Here is a 16934-nt window from a genome sequence, read left to right as displayed (position 1 = left end):
CACAAATATGGCGGTAAAAGTAAGTGATGAAAACGTGTTTGAAATATCATAAATGAGGGTATTTATACTTGTACGGTACTCTCTATATGTGCGATACGTTGCCCCAATTAGAGCGGGACACGTCATCCCTGTCAGGCCTGCTACCGCCGCTGCTGCACCTGTGTACTGGGGCCCACCTGCGCAATCATAGGTTGCAGGTAAATTGATTAAAAATAGGGGGTATTTCTGTAATTATGTAATTTCCCTCATCAATAGGGTTTGGTAAATTGCGTCAAAATAATAATAGGGTTGGGTAAAGTTGATGTATTTTACATATTGATGTTTATCTTTGCTATAAAAATATATATGATGACATTCACCCTAATACTCGAAGTGGAGGCAGGCGAATGGAGCGCGTGCGGTAAATACACATAAAAAAAAATTATTTTTCTTGAATTCTTTTTTTTAATATGAGACAAGTTATAATTTGTTTTAATTCTCAAAACCCCAACTCCATATATTATTTGCAAACTCAGTCACATTCACTCGTTTTTTTTAGTGTGGGGTAAATACACATACTATATAATCTATGAATTAACTCTATAAATTGCACGTACTCAATTAGATTAATTTGTTGTTTGAAATTAACATTTAAAAATGTAAATTAGAAGAGAAATAAGTCCAATCTTATAAAATGCAAACCTATGCTTAGCTTGAATTTAACTTCAAACTCTTAACATTCAACTAATGAATACTTTTCAGTCCAAGTTTCTGATGATGAGAAAAAGTTTTTAAGAGAATTTTGTCTAACATTACAAACAAACATATTTGGAAATTTTGGTGATAGGCAAACACGGCCCAAATTCACGATGCTGCTCCGACTCCAAATACATATCATATCCGTACCCGACCTTTAATCATCACCAAACCCCATCGCAAGCCTGAAAAAACACCTCTACACTCTCATTCACTAACTTGCTCAAAGCTCCGTTACCCCTCGCCCACCCCCACACTGCTAAGCTATAAATTTGATCGCCAATCTTAACGCTTCCTTTCTCCAATTTATTGGTTCAATCTGCACACTCCTAAACCCTAAATTTTCGCAAATCCAACAACTATAACGTTTATCTGGACTTGATTTTGTCCCGAGGAAATCATGCCGGACGTGCATTCCCTCGTGAACGAATGCGTGACCAAGCTGAAGAAACGGTACACGTATAATCGATTTTTCGTGATTCCTCCGGACTGCATTCGGGTTGTTTTGTTTAGTTTGTTTTTCGGTTTTTGTGAAATTGCAGTAAAGTCGAGGGCTCGAAAGCTACGGCGAAGTTAACTGCGGAATTGCTCCGTTCATTCATATCTCAGCAGAGGCTGCCGCACAGTAACCAGGCTGGGTCTCTTATTGACGCTGTTAAGACTGTCGGGGAGAAGCTTATTGCCGCCAATCCTGTTGGTACGTGAACTCTTCGTCTCGACGTTTTTCTTAAACTGATTATGAAATGAAATACTCTTAGCTACTTGATTATTTGTCACTCCAATTCTTGTTTTTGTTTCTTCCCCCCTCTTTTCTGTACTTATGTATTGACCATGGTTTTAGTGTTTATAGTTACCAAAAAATAGGCGACTAAAAGCCCTTTTTTCTTAGGACATTCGGTGTTTGCTGTTATCTTACATTAGTTTATTGTTGGAACCAATCTACAGAACGATGGTGTGCATATTTGGAATCTATTTGGACATTGGTGATGCATACGGGGGAAAAAGTTTGCCGTTTCCCCTCTATCTGGAAAACAGCGTTGTATATTTTGGTAGCTCATGGACTATTTCATGTTCATTAGGGTCCTAACTAGGTACTTGATAAGTAATAAATCAATTCAAGTAATCAACTGTCTTTACTGGGTGTCCCTAATCATTTGATGTTTGCTTTTATGAAAATAGAACTTATAGAAAGTCTGTTAAAAGGATTGATTAAACAAGAATAAGTTGGCATTATGTGACTAGAAGAAATTATGTAGATAGCCAGACAACAAGAATGTTGAATTGCTTATTGCCTTAGACACTCCGTATAACACTACCAAAGTTAGGCTATGAAATTATAATTTTGTAATATACCAATTAAAGCAGATTCTAGCATATGTTGGGTTCCAGATAACAATCCTGTCATACAAGTTTGGTTTTTGATGCCAAAAAGGGGCATATAGTTTCTGTTGCTTACGCGTTTCTTGGTAGATAGAGGCTTATTTGACTGTTCAAATATCAAGAAATCCCATTTCATTTCGACATGCTTTCAGTTTCAATATCCTAATGGTGTTGGCTGACTTCAATTTCAGAATTGGCTGTTGGCAATGTCGTACGACGTGTTCTGCATATCATACGTGAAGAAGATCTTTCTCTAACTACTGCTGCTGTAGGAGGGTTAAGTTTGGCAGCTGAAAGTGATGATGAAGATGATACTGAGCATGATGATCATCCAGTTCTTTCAGCTTCTGCTGTTGCTGCTGCTGCAAGAAATGCTTTGAGACCCCCCTCATTGCAGACTCTCCTTGAGGACATACCTCACTCAGTAGCTGCTCCTCACACCTCTTCTTCTGGGGGTGATTCAGAAGGAAAAAGTAAATGTATGTTCTCCAGATCTCATTGTTTAAAATACTTTATCATCAGTAATCAGATGCAAGATAAGTGATCAGTATGAAGTTTTTATGTGAACATAGAATCACTCATTCTATTTTTATTTTCTCAGATACTTGTGGCTAACAAATAGTTAGGGATGCATTTCTGGTCATGTCTTTCAATAGTATTGTCCTCTAATTTGATGATTGACGCATCTTGCTTTCAGCTGCTGATAAAAATTCAGTGACTCGGAAACTGAAACACAATGTTATAGAGGCAGTTAATGAACTCATTCAAGATATTTCCACCTGCCATGAACAGATTGCTGAACAAGCAGTGGAACATATACATCATAAGTACGCATTCACGTCCCTGTACAATAGTTAATTTGTTCCATTTTGCACATTAATCATTTTCAGGTGCTTGTGTATTTAGTTGAGGTAGATAGTAGTCCCTTTTTTGGTGTTTCAGTTTTTCTGTGTAAACTAAAGTCTATAATTAATGTAAAACCTACATCTACATCCTGAAGAGGTAGTTTTGACGTGCTTTCATGAAAAATGAGCATTGGGCTTTACCTGTACTCTTTGTACATAGTAATCTGGACATCTACTCATCAAGAATTAAAAGTTGGCTCTACCAGTACTTTTCAAGTACAATGATCTAAAAATATGCCTTGGCATCACGGCTTGGTTTTGGCTTTTTAGTATTATATAGAAATTTGGGTACTAGAGGCATGAGGAAAAAATATTCTTTCTATTCCTTTACTATCAAGGTTAATTGGACTTAAATTAATTTAGGATAATAAGTTATTGGACAGATGAGTGGTTTCCTGGTGCAGCACAGAGAGGTTCAAAGTTTGCTCCATGTTGTACTGTGCCATTTCCCATTAAAAAGTAGATATTGGTAACAAGATATTACTACATTCAAATAATATTTAATGTTAAAAAATGATTTGATGTATAAATTGTTAATTCAAAAATCAAATTGTGTTTACTTATAAATCAAAAGAAGAATAGAAAATGCAAACAATGCTAACCAAAAATCCATGTGACCAAAGATGTTGCTGTTTCATGTCAATGATTGGATTAATGCATCAGACTTGTGCAACTTATAATTCAAACCTCCAAATTTTAGATGGTAATTGCTAGACTTTCGTATGAGAGAATGGCATAAAACTTCTTGCCATTTCATGAATTATGAGATCAAGTTATTTGCTTTTCTACTAATTGTCATGGTTTTTCTTTCTCAATCCCATACTAAACTTTGAGTTGGGCCTCTGGAATGCCAAGTCAGGCTTAATCCTTAACTCCTGCTGGAGTGGTTTAATTGTTCACTTGTGTCAAACTCAAACATACCAGTTAAAAATTGCATTTACAACCAAGAAGTGTGGATGCCTATCCATTTTTTTTGGTCTCCCGCAATCTTTCTGTTCGTGCATTTTATATATGAAATTGCAAACTATCAGTTTGCTTGTGTATGTTTCAGTGAGGTGATCTTGACTTTAGGCAGTTCAAGGACAGTGATGGAGTTTCTTTGTGCTGCAAAGGAGAAAAAGAGGTCATTCCGTGTGTTTGTCGCCGAGGGTGCTCCCAGGTCGAGTGTTTCTGTGATTTTTTTGCCATGGAGAAATGACTTGGGTTTTATGTTAATATGTTATACAATTATCAAGTTCTCCCCTTGCTAATCTCATTTTTCTTTATGTTGTTCGTTACCGTATCAGATACCAGGGGCATGCTCTTGCAAAAGAACTGGCTGCAAGGGGGCTACAGACTACTGTTATTACTGATTCTGCAGTTTTTGCCATGATTTCCCGTGTCAACATGGTATGTAGTACTTGTAACAGACCTTTTAATTGTTTATTCTTCTGCCTTTAATCCAGAATTTCTTCATTTAAGGTTATAGTTGGAGCACATGCTGTCATGGCTAATGGAGGGGTCATAGCACCTGTGGGGTTGAATATGGTAGCCCTGGCAGCTCAAAGGCATGCTGTACCTTTTGTTGTACTTGCTGGGGTTCATAAGGTATTCTATTTGCAAGCTCTAGTCCTCTGATTTGGGTGAGTGTTTGAGTTTGTTTGCCATGAGAGAAAAGAAAGCTGTTTGGATCAATAATGTTGCCACTGACTAAGGTTTGACTTTGATGTGGGACAGCATAATCGTGCAAGTAAGCGGAACAAGATACTAACCTTCAAAATGCCTCAAGATTCTTACAGAATATTCTAGAGACAACGTACCAAAGTATCGTTTCTGCAGAATTCTGCATAGGTCTTGTCAGCCAGCTTTGGAACTCTTACTTGTAAGAATAAGAGCTGGTGATGATTAACTCTCTTTAACGGTTTAACCTAAAGATCTTGCCAACTGATCATCAATATACTTAATTCTTCTTTTTCGACAAGGAAAGACTGGATGATAGAAATATAGGGATCAGGCAACCAGACAATTATTATAGTTTAAGAAGAAGAAAACATCACCAGGATAACATAACTCAGACCTCTTGCTCTACTGAAACTTTGTCTCAAAAGCATGTTTGCTCCAAGGAAACAAAAAACTGATATAAGTGGAAATAAGATCGGCTCTCCTTTCAAGTTTCTTTACTACAAATTTATGAACCCGTAAGCAAATTTAACACACTGTTGATATAATCTGATGAACAAGTGACTATAATCATACATGAAACATGATGAACTACTTCAATCAAAACTACAACAGTACATGAAAGTGATAAAATGCTTGGAAGGGATTTGTACTCCCACTATTAAATGACTGGTGTGTGTTTCATACTAGGAATTGAAGCTTTGAATTATAAATCTTTTATTCGAGCTTTTGAGTATATTTTTGTAATCTCAGTTTCGCGAGCTGAATCTGATGGATCTTGATACACTTTAAGTCCTTACTTTCCTTGACAAGCAAAATTTATGAGCTGGCTGTTTATGAACTTTGAAGGTTTTGAAAATGACTTCTTTGATTTTAACCTTTTTCTTAATGCACAAGTTGAATTGAATTGCAAATAAATGGATTTATAATATCTGATATTGTAAACAACATTAGGATGTACTAGAGGCTAGAAGATGTCCTTAAATTCTTGTAATTAAACAAGTGAAAGCCAAAATTGAAGAAAAGATTCCTACTGTATTACAAATCTTTCAAAGCAGTCCCTTGGAAGAGTGAGAGTTTCCCCTGCCTTGAGGTCAGAAAACACCAAAAGAACTCCTTCCGTTTATCCCAAGGAAAGCAGTGACACTTTTAATTAGTTCTGGTTTATTTTGAGAGATATTAGATTTTTTTGTGTGATTTGGAGAATCCAAATCGACCTCTTAATTCCAAGTCCTCATGTAATCTTTTATTTTATTCCCATGCAAAATTTGTTCTGCTGCTTGTTTCTTATTGTTGAGTCACAAAATTATCAAACTGACTTGAACTTGGTTATGCCTCATGCAAATAAATAGTTTGCACTACTTGGGGGGTCAGAGTGATCTCCTTGCTGGAGGCCACCATGTATTCAACTAAACTTTTGCTGACAAAAGGGCAAGTTTGTGCACACTGCGCCAAATAGATTAAGGATATGTAGATCAGTAGATGTTCTCTATATTTAATCTTAAGGGAAACCAAGAATGATCATCTCATATGCAATTTATTGGTTACTCTTTTGATGCTTTCTTTGTTTGTTTTAAATGCTGCTGGATACTTAATTTCTCATCTACCCTTCTGCTCAATCATTAGATGGATCAATGTGGTGGAACTACTTCCCAAACCTTTTTTATTTCTTTCCTTTACCTACAACTTTTATCAACAATGAGCCTGTTTATAACTGCAATTATTCTCTGCCCTATACAATGGAGTTCTTTTGGCATGCTTTTTGTCTTTGTCCATAATTCAATGAAGTTCAAACATGTGGCTCTTTAACCAATTTCCTGTCTTTATGTATGTGGAATCCGACAAGCATATTTTGCAAGACTGTTGTCTCAGCTGATCAAATTTTAGCTTATGATCAATGTGCTTGCAGTTGGTTGCTGCAAGTGCATGGAGCACTTTATTGTGGGTGGTTTACTTTTCTTTGCTGTAAATGGAACAGTAGGTCCCTTTTCTTGATAGCAATTAGAAAGGTTTCTTGGATTTACTAAAAAACTAGAACTTAGATCATGAATTTTTATGCAGAAGTTCTTGCATGTGTAGCTTGAAATGAATTGATCCCCAGCCTGTGAAACAGATGATATTAATGATAGAAAGCTCTATGTGATATTAGAAGTCCCATAGCCATGTTTTTGTGCTTGAATTATTGAAAACTATAGGTTAATCAAACTCTGTAAGAATGATGTGATAGTATCTTGAAGCTTTTTGAAGGGTATCAGATTTCCACTTGCTTTATTAATTCTTTATTCAGCACCATGATTTGTAAACCAACTGATACACTTAATTGGATGTGGATAATTGTATTTATGGTCGAGTTGATGTTGCTTATTCTTCATACTGGTAGATGCTTTTGTCATGCAGCATAGTTTCCCGTCATTATGTTCCTAGCTTTCATCTGCTTCATCGGTATTTTTGTTTCTAATTATACAGTTGTGCCCATTATACCCTCACAACCCAGAGGACCTGCTGAATGAACTGAAGTCCCCATCTGAGCTGCTAGACTTTGGAGAATTCTCTGATTGTTTGGATTTTGGGAGTGGCACTGGTTCACCTCTTCTCCATGTTGTCAATCCTGCATTTGACTATGTACCGCCAAATCTTGTTAGCCTATTTATTACTGACACGTAAGTTCATCCTACAAAAGTTCAAATTACATGGTTGGAGAACTTTGATCTTCAAGTAAGTTATGGCTCTGATTTTTCCGATTCAAATGATAAATGTATAAGTGGTATTGCTTCTGTATGAAACTGGTTTAAACAATGGACATCGCAGGTATCATGTGATGAAGTTTCTAATATTATAGTTCAGATATCTATTATATCTGCAAAAGTTTCACTGCTAGCCGTTCTTATTAGTTCCTGTGTGTTTGTTACAGAGGTGGTCACAACCCTTCATACATGTACCGGCTCATTGCTGATTACTACTCTGCTGATGATTTAGTAGTGCGAGGGAAATCTGCTTCTTGAAATTCAGCTTAATCTAGCTTGGTTATGGAAACATGTTGGTGAGTCTTTCATTACATTTAACTAGTTCAAAAGCAAATGGCTTCAATTTCTGAAAATAGAGAACTATCCAATGCTTTTTAGTTCAGAAACAAGACTTAAATAGTTGAAATAAAATTGCTTGACTGGCCAAGCAAATCGATGAAAACATTGCTGCTTTTATGTATCTAAGCTTCCCAGAAAAATGATGGTGATGTCTGCTACGCATTTTATTTGTAGCCCATTCCTACATTCTAATTATTTCATTAATGTCTCCTTATGAACTACTGTGGAAGGAGCAACTTGCCTCTTCAATATTGAACTTGAATGCCAAAACTGCCCCCTCCACTGTTTAATTTTCCCGCTCCCTTTTCCCACTACTTTCTCAAATGAACTAATTGTCTAATTCTAGCTTCTCAGCTCTTCTGCATAATTTCTAGTCAGATTATTCTTTTATCACATCATGAACTCCGACCCTAGTAGTCTGTTATTAGTACTGTAGTATTGGTTGGATGCATTGATACTTCAAATTTCCTTTTCTTATCTGCATGTGGAATCTAAATAGTAGAAGGACAGGAAAATTTCATCAAATTCAAGGATGTGAAATAGTTGACCTCGTAGTAGATGCTTGCTGGAAGCAACTGATGCATAGAGGAAGAGCACATACCCCAGAAGACTGAAAATGCCTCTGATGATTTTTTTTGGTGATGATTTGATTGTGATGAATTGGTGCTGTCGATACACTAATAAAATGTTAAGTGTCTGAGATGTAGGCTTATATGCCTTGATGATGACAGACCACAGAGGCGCCTTGTATGGGTGCTGTGCCGGATGTATTAAGATACCCATGACAATCTTGATCACAGAAAGAACCCACGTAAAGTGGATGACTGGAAAAGTCGAGTGTTGCAATATACATGGCTGGTGTTACTGTTTTTTACTAATTTTATTTAATGTTGGGCTCATTTAACCAGAGTTGAATGCTTGTGTCCGGAGATTATATATCACTCAAGTGATCGTGCGTTCATTACTCTGTTGGTTATGGCATGGTTTTGATTGATAACTTCCCATTGGGGGGGGGGGGCATCTATCATTCTTTTAAACAACTAATATCGATCAAAAAATCATAAGTACTATATGAAATTATAAATAAAGTGGTGTGTGATGTTTTTGGCACATAGTTAAAGGGTAGTTCTATTAACTTAACAAAAGAATATTTCATATTCAGACTGATAGTTTTTCGATAATAAAATTCGTTGAGAAAGAATAAAAGTGTATACTACCAATAACTGTCCATTTAAAAAGGTTTTATTTTATAGTTTAATGCAAAAAAAACAATATAATTTTTTAGTGAGAAATGCGAAGTATCCATATATTAATGGGATTAAATATATTTTGCACTTCTGAATTATGCACAAAGTGCATTTATATCTTTAAATTATAAAACGTAACAAAATAGTCCAATAAGATATGGATCAATTTTTTCTATGATGAAAATGCCCTTATAATTTACACCTCTAAAATATTTTATTATAATTATTCTCCTAAATATAATCTGAACTATTATAATATTTTTTAAGTAAAAACTATCTAAATTTTATCATTTTTATACAAAGTATAGAATCTGTACAAACTCTATAAATTTAAAATTCTTATACTTTTTACATAATTGGTAAAATATTTATATAATTTTTGCTTGTGTTGTTATATATACTGAACTTCTTTTAAAAATAAGTTATTTATACAATTTTAAAATATTACACCCACCATATATATAGACACTGTAAAATATGCAAATATATAATATAATAAATATATAATATTATTTAAATTTTGAGTAATAATATGATATATTTTTAATATGTGAACATGTAATTGAATAAAAATTTATAATTTACATCACATGCTTTTTCTTACATAATTTATAAAAAGTTATAAACTTTAAATATTATTTTAAAATAAATTTAATCATTATAAATAGTTTAGGCGGAATTTTTTTAATAAAATATAATTTAGGGAGTAAAGTATAAGAGATAAATGAGAAGGCATTTTTGTCATAACAATATCGCACCTCGATTCGTCTTACCGCGCAGTACAATGCGTCGCCTCACATTCCACTGCTGTCAAAACACATAAACCATTTCCCTCTCTCTCTCCACACCATAAAGACAAAAAAGAGAATAAAATCAAACCAAATGGCCAACAGTACCGCCGTGTACGGCGGACTGGGCTGTGGCACCGCCTGCATATTAAGCATGGTGGACAACGGTAGCGTAGAAAGCCGGCGCTACTATCTGGCACGGCGCACACTTATGGAAATGCTTCGGGACAGAGGCTACGTGGTGGCCAACGTGGAGGTGGAGCTCTGCCGCTGTCTCGCCGACTTCCGCGAGGTATTCGGCGACAAGCCCGAGGCCGGACGTCTCCGCGTCATTGCTTGCCGAGCCTCTGATCCATCGCGGAAGGTATACCTCCCTGTTTCTTTGCATGGTGTAAGAGTATATATAATATGTATGTACATGCAAGATGTATATATACTACAGACGATGTGGTAGTAATAAGGTAAAGAGAAGGTACGAAGAATCTGTCTTTGAGATCTGAGGTTCCTTGTTTATTTTTCTTTTTGCTGAATCGCATTACTGTATATTGGCCTACTAGTGATAAATCCTTTTTCACGTACAGATTCTCGCCATATTTTGTGAAACTTTTGAGATCAGAAAGCGAAATATTGTTGGTATACTGAGTCAGATTGTGAACAAAGAAACATTGGACAGGGTGATCTTAATCCTGCAAAGCAAGATGAATTTTCATGCTCAAAAGGTTTTGGATGAGTATCCAGTTAAAGTTGAGACGTTTCCAGTAAGTTCACTGAATTTACTCACTGCAGTGCTTTCATATGATGCTGTAAAGCAAAACTCAGAAGACAGAAGTGTTGATTGTTGAGATCTAGTATAGAAAGAAATATCACAAACATCCCACTTTTATCCTTTTGATCTGCTGTACTTCATTGTCATGATTCAATGTTCTGGTTTTAGTTGCATGTTTTCTGAAGAGGCCGTCATTGTTAACTTAGTCCTAACTTTAATTGGTTCGATCATATTCACTTAATGATCTAAAAGAACATATTACCCAGTCTTTGGACTTTTGCAAGGTGACTTGTTCTGCTATAGCTTCATGGAACTCAGCCTCTAAATTTATTCTCACGTAGTTGGAAAAGCACTTCTCTCATCTCATTCTCCTTAAAATTTGTGGCTGATAAAAAATCTAATTCATTGCCCTTTATAGATTACTGATTTTCTGGTCAACATCACAAAGCATTTTCTGGCAACAAAGCATGAGATTTTGACTCCTGAGGACAAGGAAAAGCTTCTCAAGAAACATAACATTGAAGACAAGCAGGTTGATTTCTTTCTGAAATTTGAAAGTCAAAATTTGGATTCTGCTACTTGCGTGGTAATTTAGAAACCATTACGGGTTGATGTCTGAATCTAAGTTGTTCCTTACGGGTTAATGTGTCCTGTAAGCTACTCTTCTTGTGCAAAGTGCTTCTATGTGATTGTTAGTTGTCCCACTCACCTTGTTGCTTAAGCATGAAATGTACATTTATAATGTTGTATGGGTTTCTCATGAACATGTTTTTCACTCGTTGCCAGCTTCCAAGGATGCTTGAAAATGATGCAGGTGGCCAGGTGGTAAAGGTAACTTATTCTAGTGGTGTCACTGGTTTAATCGTCACATATCGTTGTGTTATGTGATTCCGTCCTGCTGCTCTACTCACTGATGGCCGAACCAGAAGTACATTTCTTTCTCGATTGATGAAAAAGGATATCACTTTTTTGTTGGTCATTTTAACAGTGGAGATCCAATCGTTATTTTAAGTGCAACAACGTTATTACAAGCAATTCGTTGGAAAACTTAACTATATTAATAGAAACGGGAATGTGTAATTATTTTGAAAAACTGAAAACGGTATTTCGGCCATTTTTATTCCAGCGAGTTAGCAGAACAAGGGGGCTATGATCTATGCGTCATTTTGTACTTGTAAATTTTAATCTCATTTTAAGTGCCAAAACAATATTTTGAATTTCAAGTGCAACAACCCAGTAAGGGTAAAACGAAAAAAGTTTAATTAAATCTAGCTGTCTGGTGGACATAAGAATCTTGCAACTACTCCAAAGTGGCAGACCTACTCATGCACTCTCTTCAGAAGCTGCGGGCGAGATGCATAATGCACGGAATCCTGAGAAAGTCTTAACAACAATGCCATTAACATATCCTCCATTGGCATCTTACAGTGTTGTATATATTTGAAGGGAATACTGATTTTCTCTATACGAAGTTGGCTTCGGATATAGAAGCAGCCTTTCCAAGTACAACAACCTAATTAAGAGTGATGCCCACATACAATGATTTTCTGGAGGGAAACTAAACCTGCACCAGGATGGTGGAAACAGCTGCTTCATGGACTCTTGCCTACCGGGAGACTCTTGAGAGATGACCGAGGGGAAGGGCTAAATACATGGTAGCTAAGCACAAGTGCTGGACATCCGAACTTGGCATGGAAACAAGAGTTAAGAAGATCGAATATGGTAGACTTGGAAGTGGTTCTTGAGCTTGTTAATCAAACCCCTCTGGTGGCACCTCATGCTAACATACCACTTATACTAAATTGATTAAGGACAGGTCATCACAGAGAGAGCATAAGAAAGTGAGAACTCAAAAAGAACAAGAACATTGAAGAGTGTCAAAAGCAACTTATGCATCAACTCAACTCTTTAAAAGAAGCAAGAGAGTTATTTGACTTGGGAAGCCACTATGTTGTGAAAATGATCATCTCAGGGACTGGAAGACAGTGTCAGCAGCTTCTGATGAGGCCTTTAAGAACCTGGTTCTCCTTCTTAAGCTGTGTAAAGTTTAAAAACAAGAGAATAGAGATGTGTAGATTTAGGAGCTAAAAGAAAGATGATGCCGATTGTGTTGTGCAGACAGTAAATGTAAATCAATGTACAGAACATGCAAAAACATCCACCAGCACAAGTTTGATGTGCCGGACATTTACAGAGGAGGTGAATAGACAAGTACACTTGAGATGTGATGCTGTAGGTTGACCATTTGGATAGAAAATTAGAATATGATTTAGTCAAGTTTTCTTTCTTCAGCTTGTTCTTAAAGCACGGTGCAAACCTGTAGTGCCCATTGCAAATTTTTGGTGTATATATTTCCTTAGTTCTGCTTCCCAAAGACACTAAAAATGACATTGGAAATCCAATAGGTTACCTCATCAACTGTTTTACTAAGCTCTTCGACAGCTTTGTGGAGTGTTGAAATTGTTCTGGATGTCATATCATCATAAGCTGATTCCACTTCTTCCACTGAGTTAGGATCAAAGAAAATTCCTTCTAGAATGAACAACTGCTCGAGTAGCTCGACATCTTCGGCCTTCATTTTCTGACTCAACTAATTTTATGAGGAAAAGTTGCTTAGATACAGTAACCATGACGTTTCAGGCCAAGAATTGAAACAAATTCAACCTTTTCCAATATTCTCTCACAAGACTCATTTTTCGTCAAAGGCAGGGCTCCAAGACCACTGGTATCTTCATCTTCCTTAAGACTGACATGTGGTAACGCCTTTATATGCTTTGCTCTGCTCAAAGAAGACAAGAAGGTAATGCTCAACTTCAGTAGTACATATAAGAAAATATGCACAAGTATCAGTTATTTCCCACAACATATTTCTTTTACCACTTATTGATGCCAACTACTGGAGTTGAATGGCAAAATCTACGAATTTGAAAGCACAGTTTTAATGTAGATGGACTTATTAGAAATTCAATTCATTCGGTTTTATATGCAATTTTAACTCCTTGGCTGATATTTGAAGAATTCAGAAAACGTTCAAAAGTAGATTTGTATACCTTGCACCAAAGCGAAGAGTTGACAGACTCTCTGATGCATTTGAGGGGCTAGGTGAACAGCAACAAAGCAGTGCTGTCTGGGAATTTCCTCCCTGTGAACTGCTCGGTAAGTTGATCCACATAATTAACTGAATATTAAGAATATGATGAGGTTAACATGAGGAACTAACAAGAGCATCCTGCAGGATCCGGGTAAGTTTAGAATCACGATAGGGTATATGGTTCCCCTTCCCTGGTGAACCTAATGCATTTATTACATTCCCAAGTGCTGATAATGATTTATTGATAGTTTTGGCTTCTTCAAGTACTCTGCCTTCAGCTCCAGTTCTCTCTGCTTTCTCAGACCCGGCCAGATCGACAAGGATCAACTTTCCATATCTGTCATAATTTCCAAATGCATAATTTACTCTCCATTTATCTAAACAATTGCAAATTTTGGCAATAAACAACCTTTTCTCGTTCTTCAGTTCCTGCTGGATCAAGAATATATATATACAATGACTTCTGCTGCTGGCCATATTCATTTCTATATGTGTTAAATTTACAAACTCTTCTAAAGCAGATGACAAAAAAATCCATGATTGATGTGCAAACTTGGGCATGACAACAGAAACGAATGTATACAAACTAAATTCAAGTAAAAAATATAAAGGATACGGGTTTCCCCCACAGCTCTGTTTGCTATCCCACTCTGCACAATGATTAACTGCATTGGCATTTCAACAACATTGACTAATATCATGGGGAATAGAAGGAACTTTATCTTACAGAAAGACTTCGTAATGCCTCTGCAGAATCTGAGATGGAAATCTGGAAAGTGAAAATGAAGCTTTTGAAATTATAATGTCAAAGCCATGAAGGTAATAACACAGAAAACAGAATAGATTTACGCAAATATGAACACCGAAAATCATTAACAGCACAGTAAAATTTAAAGCAGTTCAAAATTTTTATTTTGCACATGAAAGATTTAGTCCACTCAGCTCTATAAACCATCCTTGTCCCAAGCACGATAGAATTTGGATTTCTTATCATGTGCTCGATAATCAGATGAGTCCATCATATAGATGGAAATCTCATCCAAATTATCAACGTTGTCCTTTTTGAGATTCTAATCAATCCCATTCAAAAAGGGAATATTACTACCTCTTGGAATATATTACACTTACGAATATCTACATACCTAAATAAGACCCAGAACATTCCTGCCATTCACGCCTACTCCAATTAGAAAACCACCCCATCTCATGGAGTAGTTTGACCAGCAGGGTTGTGCTAGCAGGCAAAAGATAGCTGCTAAGAGAGAATTTCAGGTCGAAAAACAGGCTTGTGGCCCATTTCCTTTTATTGCCTGGAAAGGACACTACATCCAGAGAATGACCGTGCACACAACTATTCTCCAAACCACGTCCCCTTTCTGGCTAAAAGTTATGTTTATCTTGTGCTCAAGCAGTCCAGAGGAGGGATGTAGGGGGGATTACTACCTCTGTTACTCCACTCACAAATATTCCATGCACTTTGCTCTCCTTGATCTGTAAGTTGTCCTTTGATAGATCAAAAAGGTCCCTAAAGAATGAAAGGTACCCATTAACTCAAAATGAACTCTGATCTCCCCAAAATATAGTTGATATCCAACTTCAGAGCAGATAAGGCAACTGCTAATGCTTTATTGAGCAATGCAAACCTGACTCTCTCCAAATATATTTCTACCTGTAAGCATTATATCGTAACATGAGTACTTCATGAGGAATATAATCGGGAAAAATGAAGTTCTAGGAGAAGTAGTTTCAATTAGGATTTTCATACCATTGATAGTTTGATTGTGTAACGGGTCATATCATCTGAAAGTTTGATAGCATTGAAAAGCCCATCCACCACCCGTGGCAGTAAACCCTTCTGTTCCTCATTGCACCCTATAATGCCTGGCCCCTAAAACCAAAGAAAACAGATACGTAAGCACTATGTATGAAGGTATTTGATTCACATTACAATGTGAAAAGCTTACCTCCATACTGTACGTCTTTCCTGCTCCTGTCTGGCAAAACATATGTGCAAAACAAGGTTTACGAAGTTGGTTAAAACAGCATCAGTAGAAAGGAAGAACAAGGAAAGGACCGAATATATACTTGACCTTATTAAAGGACAAGGCCAATACAGATACCTTGTTGCAATAAGTGCACAATGACCATTTGACATTTTGGTATATGCTAAACCATGCAACAAGAACTGCCAGTTCATTCATGCAGAACAAAAGTGCGAACAAAAAGGTATAAAGGAGAGAGACACATAATTCTTGTTTGTTTCACTGATATTAAGGATTACCAGTCAACAGGTAAGACAACTAGAAATCATGAGTCAGAAAGTTCTTTCATATGTTACAGTTAGCTCATGATGGCTACTCATCTCAGTCGCGAAGTTCTGCCATTTGGCCTACATCAAGAGACAAAGGCCTAAAAGGCCTGTAACATATTCCTTCTCGATTTATTTGAGATTGCTGCACATACACACAAATAACAATTGGAGGAGATCACTCCAAAATCAAATCAAAGTATCACAACAATCAACTAGATATTGTGTTGTGATCTTGCAATTACATTGACAAATCAATTTTGTGATTCACTGACAGCGAATTACAGAATAGGACAAGTCTGAATTTGAAACTAGTAACACGCCTTCCAACTAGATCTTCCAATTTCCCAATAAAATCAAAATTTAAATTTTCCCACTGAGAGGATAGTAATGACAAAGTAAGCCAAAAAAAGAATTGTATTTCATATGTTGCTTCTACTTTAGTAACTATAAGATAATGCAGAAAAAACAGCAAAGCATCATAAATTAATGCTGACATAAGGTGATCAAGAAGTGATAAAAAGTAAATCTTAATGCATGTATTTAATTTATTCAGAGCTATTAGAGCGGGATCCACTCTTTGGGGAATATGAGTCGAAGCAATAACAAGAATATTTCTAGTGGAACAGCTCATGATCATTCAAGTCAACTTTAGTAGGTATTATCCTTGGCATGGCTTCCCGCAAAAGTCTCAAATCTGCTCCTCAGTAATAATTGTTTGGAGAATGAAATACTTGTTTGTCATCCCAACAAGTATACGATCTGGTACAAGAACTAAGGTTGGACCCGTAGGCGTAGACTATCAGGTTCAGGTTTAAGCCTTATTATATATCCAGATCTATTTAGACCTGCTCTCAGTTGAACTTTTGGATTTTCAACAAAGGAACAGAAATGACAGATCTCATTGTTAACAGGAATATCAAGTCACTTGAAATATTTTCTTGGGAAGTTGAAAACAATACAAGACGCTCT

The 16934-nt window shown here is 36.4% G+C and overlaps 3 protein-coding genes across 8 annotated transcripts in view; 2 read left to right on the top strand and 1 right to left on the bottom strand.

Annotated features, from left to right (window-relative positions):
• LOC105169688 (translation initiation factor eIF-2B subunit beta) lies at positions 818-8677 on the top strand. Of its 4 annotated transcripts, none has more exons than XM_020693701.1 (10): positions 820-1188; positions 1278-1432; positions 2307-2594; positions 2813-2942; positions 4072-4179; positions 4307-4409; positions 4482-4607; positions 7146-7339; positions 7591-7719; positions 8273-8677. In XM_020693701.1, the coding sequence occupies exons 1-9, from the start codon at positions 1136-1138 to the stop codon at positions 7679-7681; spliced, it is 1248 nt and encodes a 415-aa protein (XP_020549360.1). In that variant the 5' UTR covers positions 820-1135; the 3' UTR covers positions 7682-7719; positions 8273-8677. The 4 variants fall into 4 exon arrangements, 3 of the variants coding, with proteins under 3 accessions (XP_020549360.1, XP_011088482.1, XP_011088474.1); XM_011090180.2 differs by having other exon boundaries at positions 8265-8677; XM_011090172.2 differs by having other exon boundaries at positions 8262-8677.
• Positions 9776-11628, top strand: LOC105169680 (DNA-directed RNA polymerase V subunit 5C). The gene is made up of 4 exons (XM_020694939.1): positions 9776-10161; positions 10379-10555; positions 10982-11149; positions 11260-11628. Exons 1-4 carry the CDS (start codon positions 9892-9894, stop codon positions 11449-11451), a joined length of 807 nt encoding a protein of 268 aa, XP_020550598.1. The 5' UTR covers positions 9776-9891; the 3' UTR covers positions 11452-11628.
• LOC105169657 (kinesin-like protein KIN-1) overlaps positions 11948-16934 on the bottom strand; it is a 6816-nt gene continuing 1829 nt past the window's right edge. The window contains exons 5-16 of one of the 3 annotated variants that reach the window (XM_011090135.2): positions 15619-15648; positions 15420-15542; positions 15298-15323; positions 15098-15179; positions 14382-14423; positions 14271-14304; positions 14064-14139; positions 13784-13991; positions 13614-13705; positions 13228-13342; positions 12974-13153; positions 11948-12599 (exon numbers count right to left, since the gene is read on the bottom strand). In XM_011090135.2, the coding sequence (XP_011088437.1) occupies positions 12552-12599; positions 12974-13153; positions 13228-13342; positions 13614-13705; positions 13784-13991; positions 14064-14139; positions 14271-14304; positions 14382-14423; positions 15098-15179; positions 15298-15323; positions 15420-15542; positions 15619-15648 (1056 nt within the window). In that variant the 3' untranslated portion in view covers positions 11948-12551. Of the gene's footprint in view, positions 12600-12648; positions 13154-13227; positions 13343-13613; positions 13706-13783; positions 13992-14063; positions 14140-14270; positions 14305-14381; positions 14424-15097; positions 15180-15297; positions 15324-15419; positions 15543-15618; positions 15649-16934 lie in introns of those variants that run through there. The other 2 variants (XM_011090127.2, XM_011090147.2) reach the window with 2 other exon arrangements.

The sequence above is a fragment of the Sesamum indicum genome, linkage group LG1, assembly GCF_000512975.1.
Source record: "Sesamum indicum cultivar Zhongzhi No. 13 linkage group LG1, S_indicum_v1.0, whole genome shotgun sequence".
NCBI lineage: Eukaryota > Viridiplantae > Streptophyta > Magnoliopsida > Lamiales > Pedaliaceae > Sesamum > Sesamum indicum.
Note: the sequence above shows the minus strand (reverse complement) of the source record. Positions and strands in the feature narration are given on the sequence as shown.

What these genes read in the sequence shown, in the direction of transcription:
- LOC105169680 (XM_020694939.1), top strand. Translation starts at nt 9,892, where the DNA reads ATGGCCAACAGTACCGCCGTGTACGGCGGACTGGGCTGTGGCACCGCC. An exon ending in CCTCTGATCCATCGCGGAAG is followed by an intron (nt 10,162 to 10,378) that starts GTATACCTCCCT and finishes TTTCACGTACAG; the next exon opens with ATTCTCGCCATATTTTGTGA. An exon ending in TTAAAGTTGAGACGTTTCCA is followed by an intron (nt 10,556 to 10,981) that starts GTAAGTTCACTG and finishes TGCCCTTTATAG; the next exon opens with ATTACTGATTTTCTGGTCAA.
- LOC105169688 (XM_020693701.1), top strand. Translation starts at nt 1,136, where the DNA reads ATGCCGGACGTGCATTCCCTCGTGAACGAATGCGTGACCAAGCTGAAG. An exon ending in TATTGCCGCCAATCCTGTTG is followed by an intron (nt 1,433 to 2,306) that starts GTACGTGAACTC and finishes CTTCAATTTCAG; the next exon opens with AATTGGCTGTTGGCAATGTC. An exon ending in GTCGCCGAGGGTGCTCCCAG is followed by an intron (nt 4,180 to 4,306) that starts GTCGAGTGTTTC and finishes TTACCGTATCAG; the next exon opens with ATACCAGGGGCATGCTCTTG.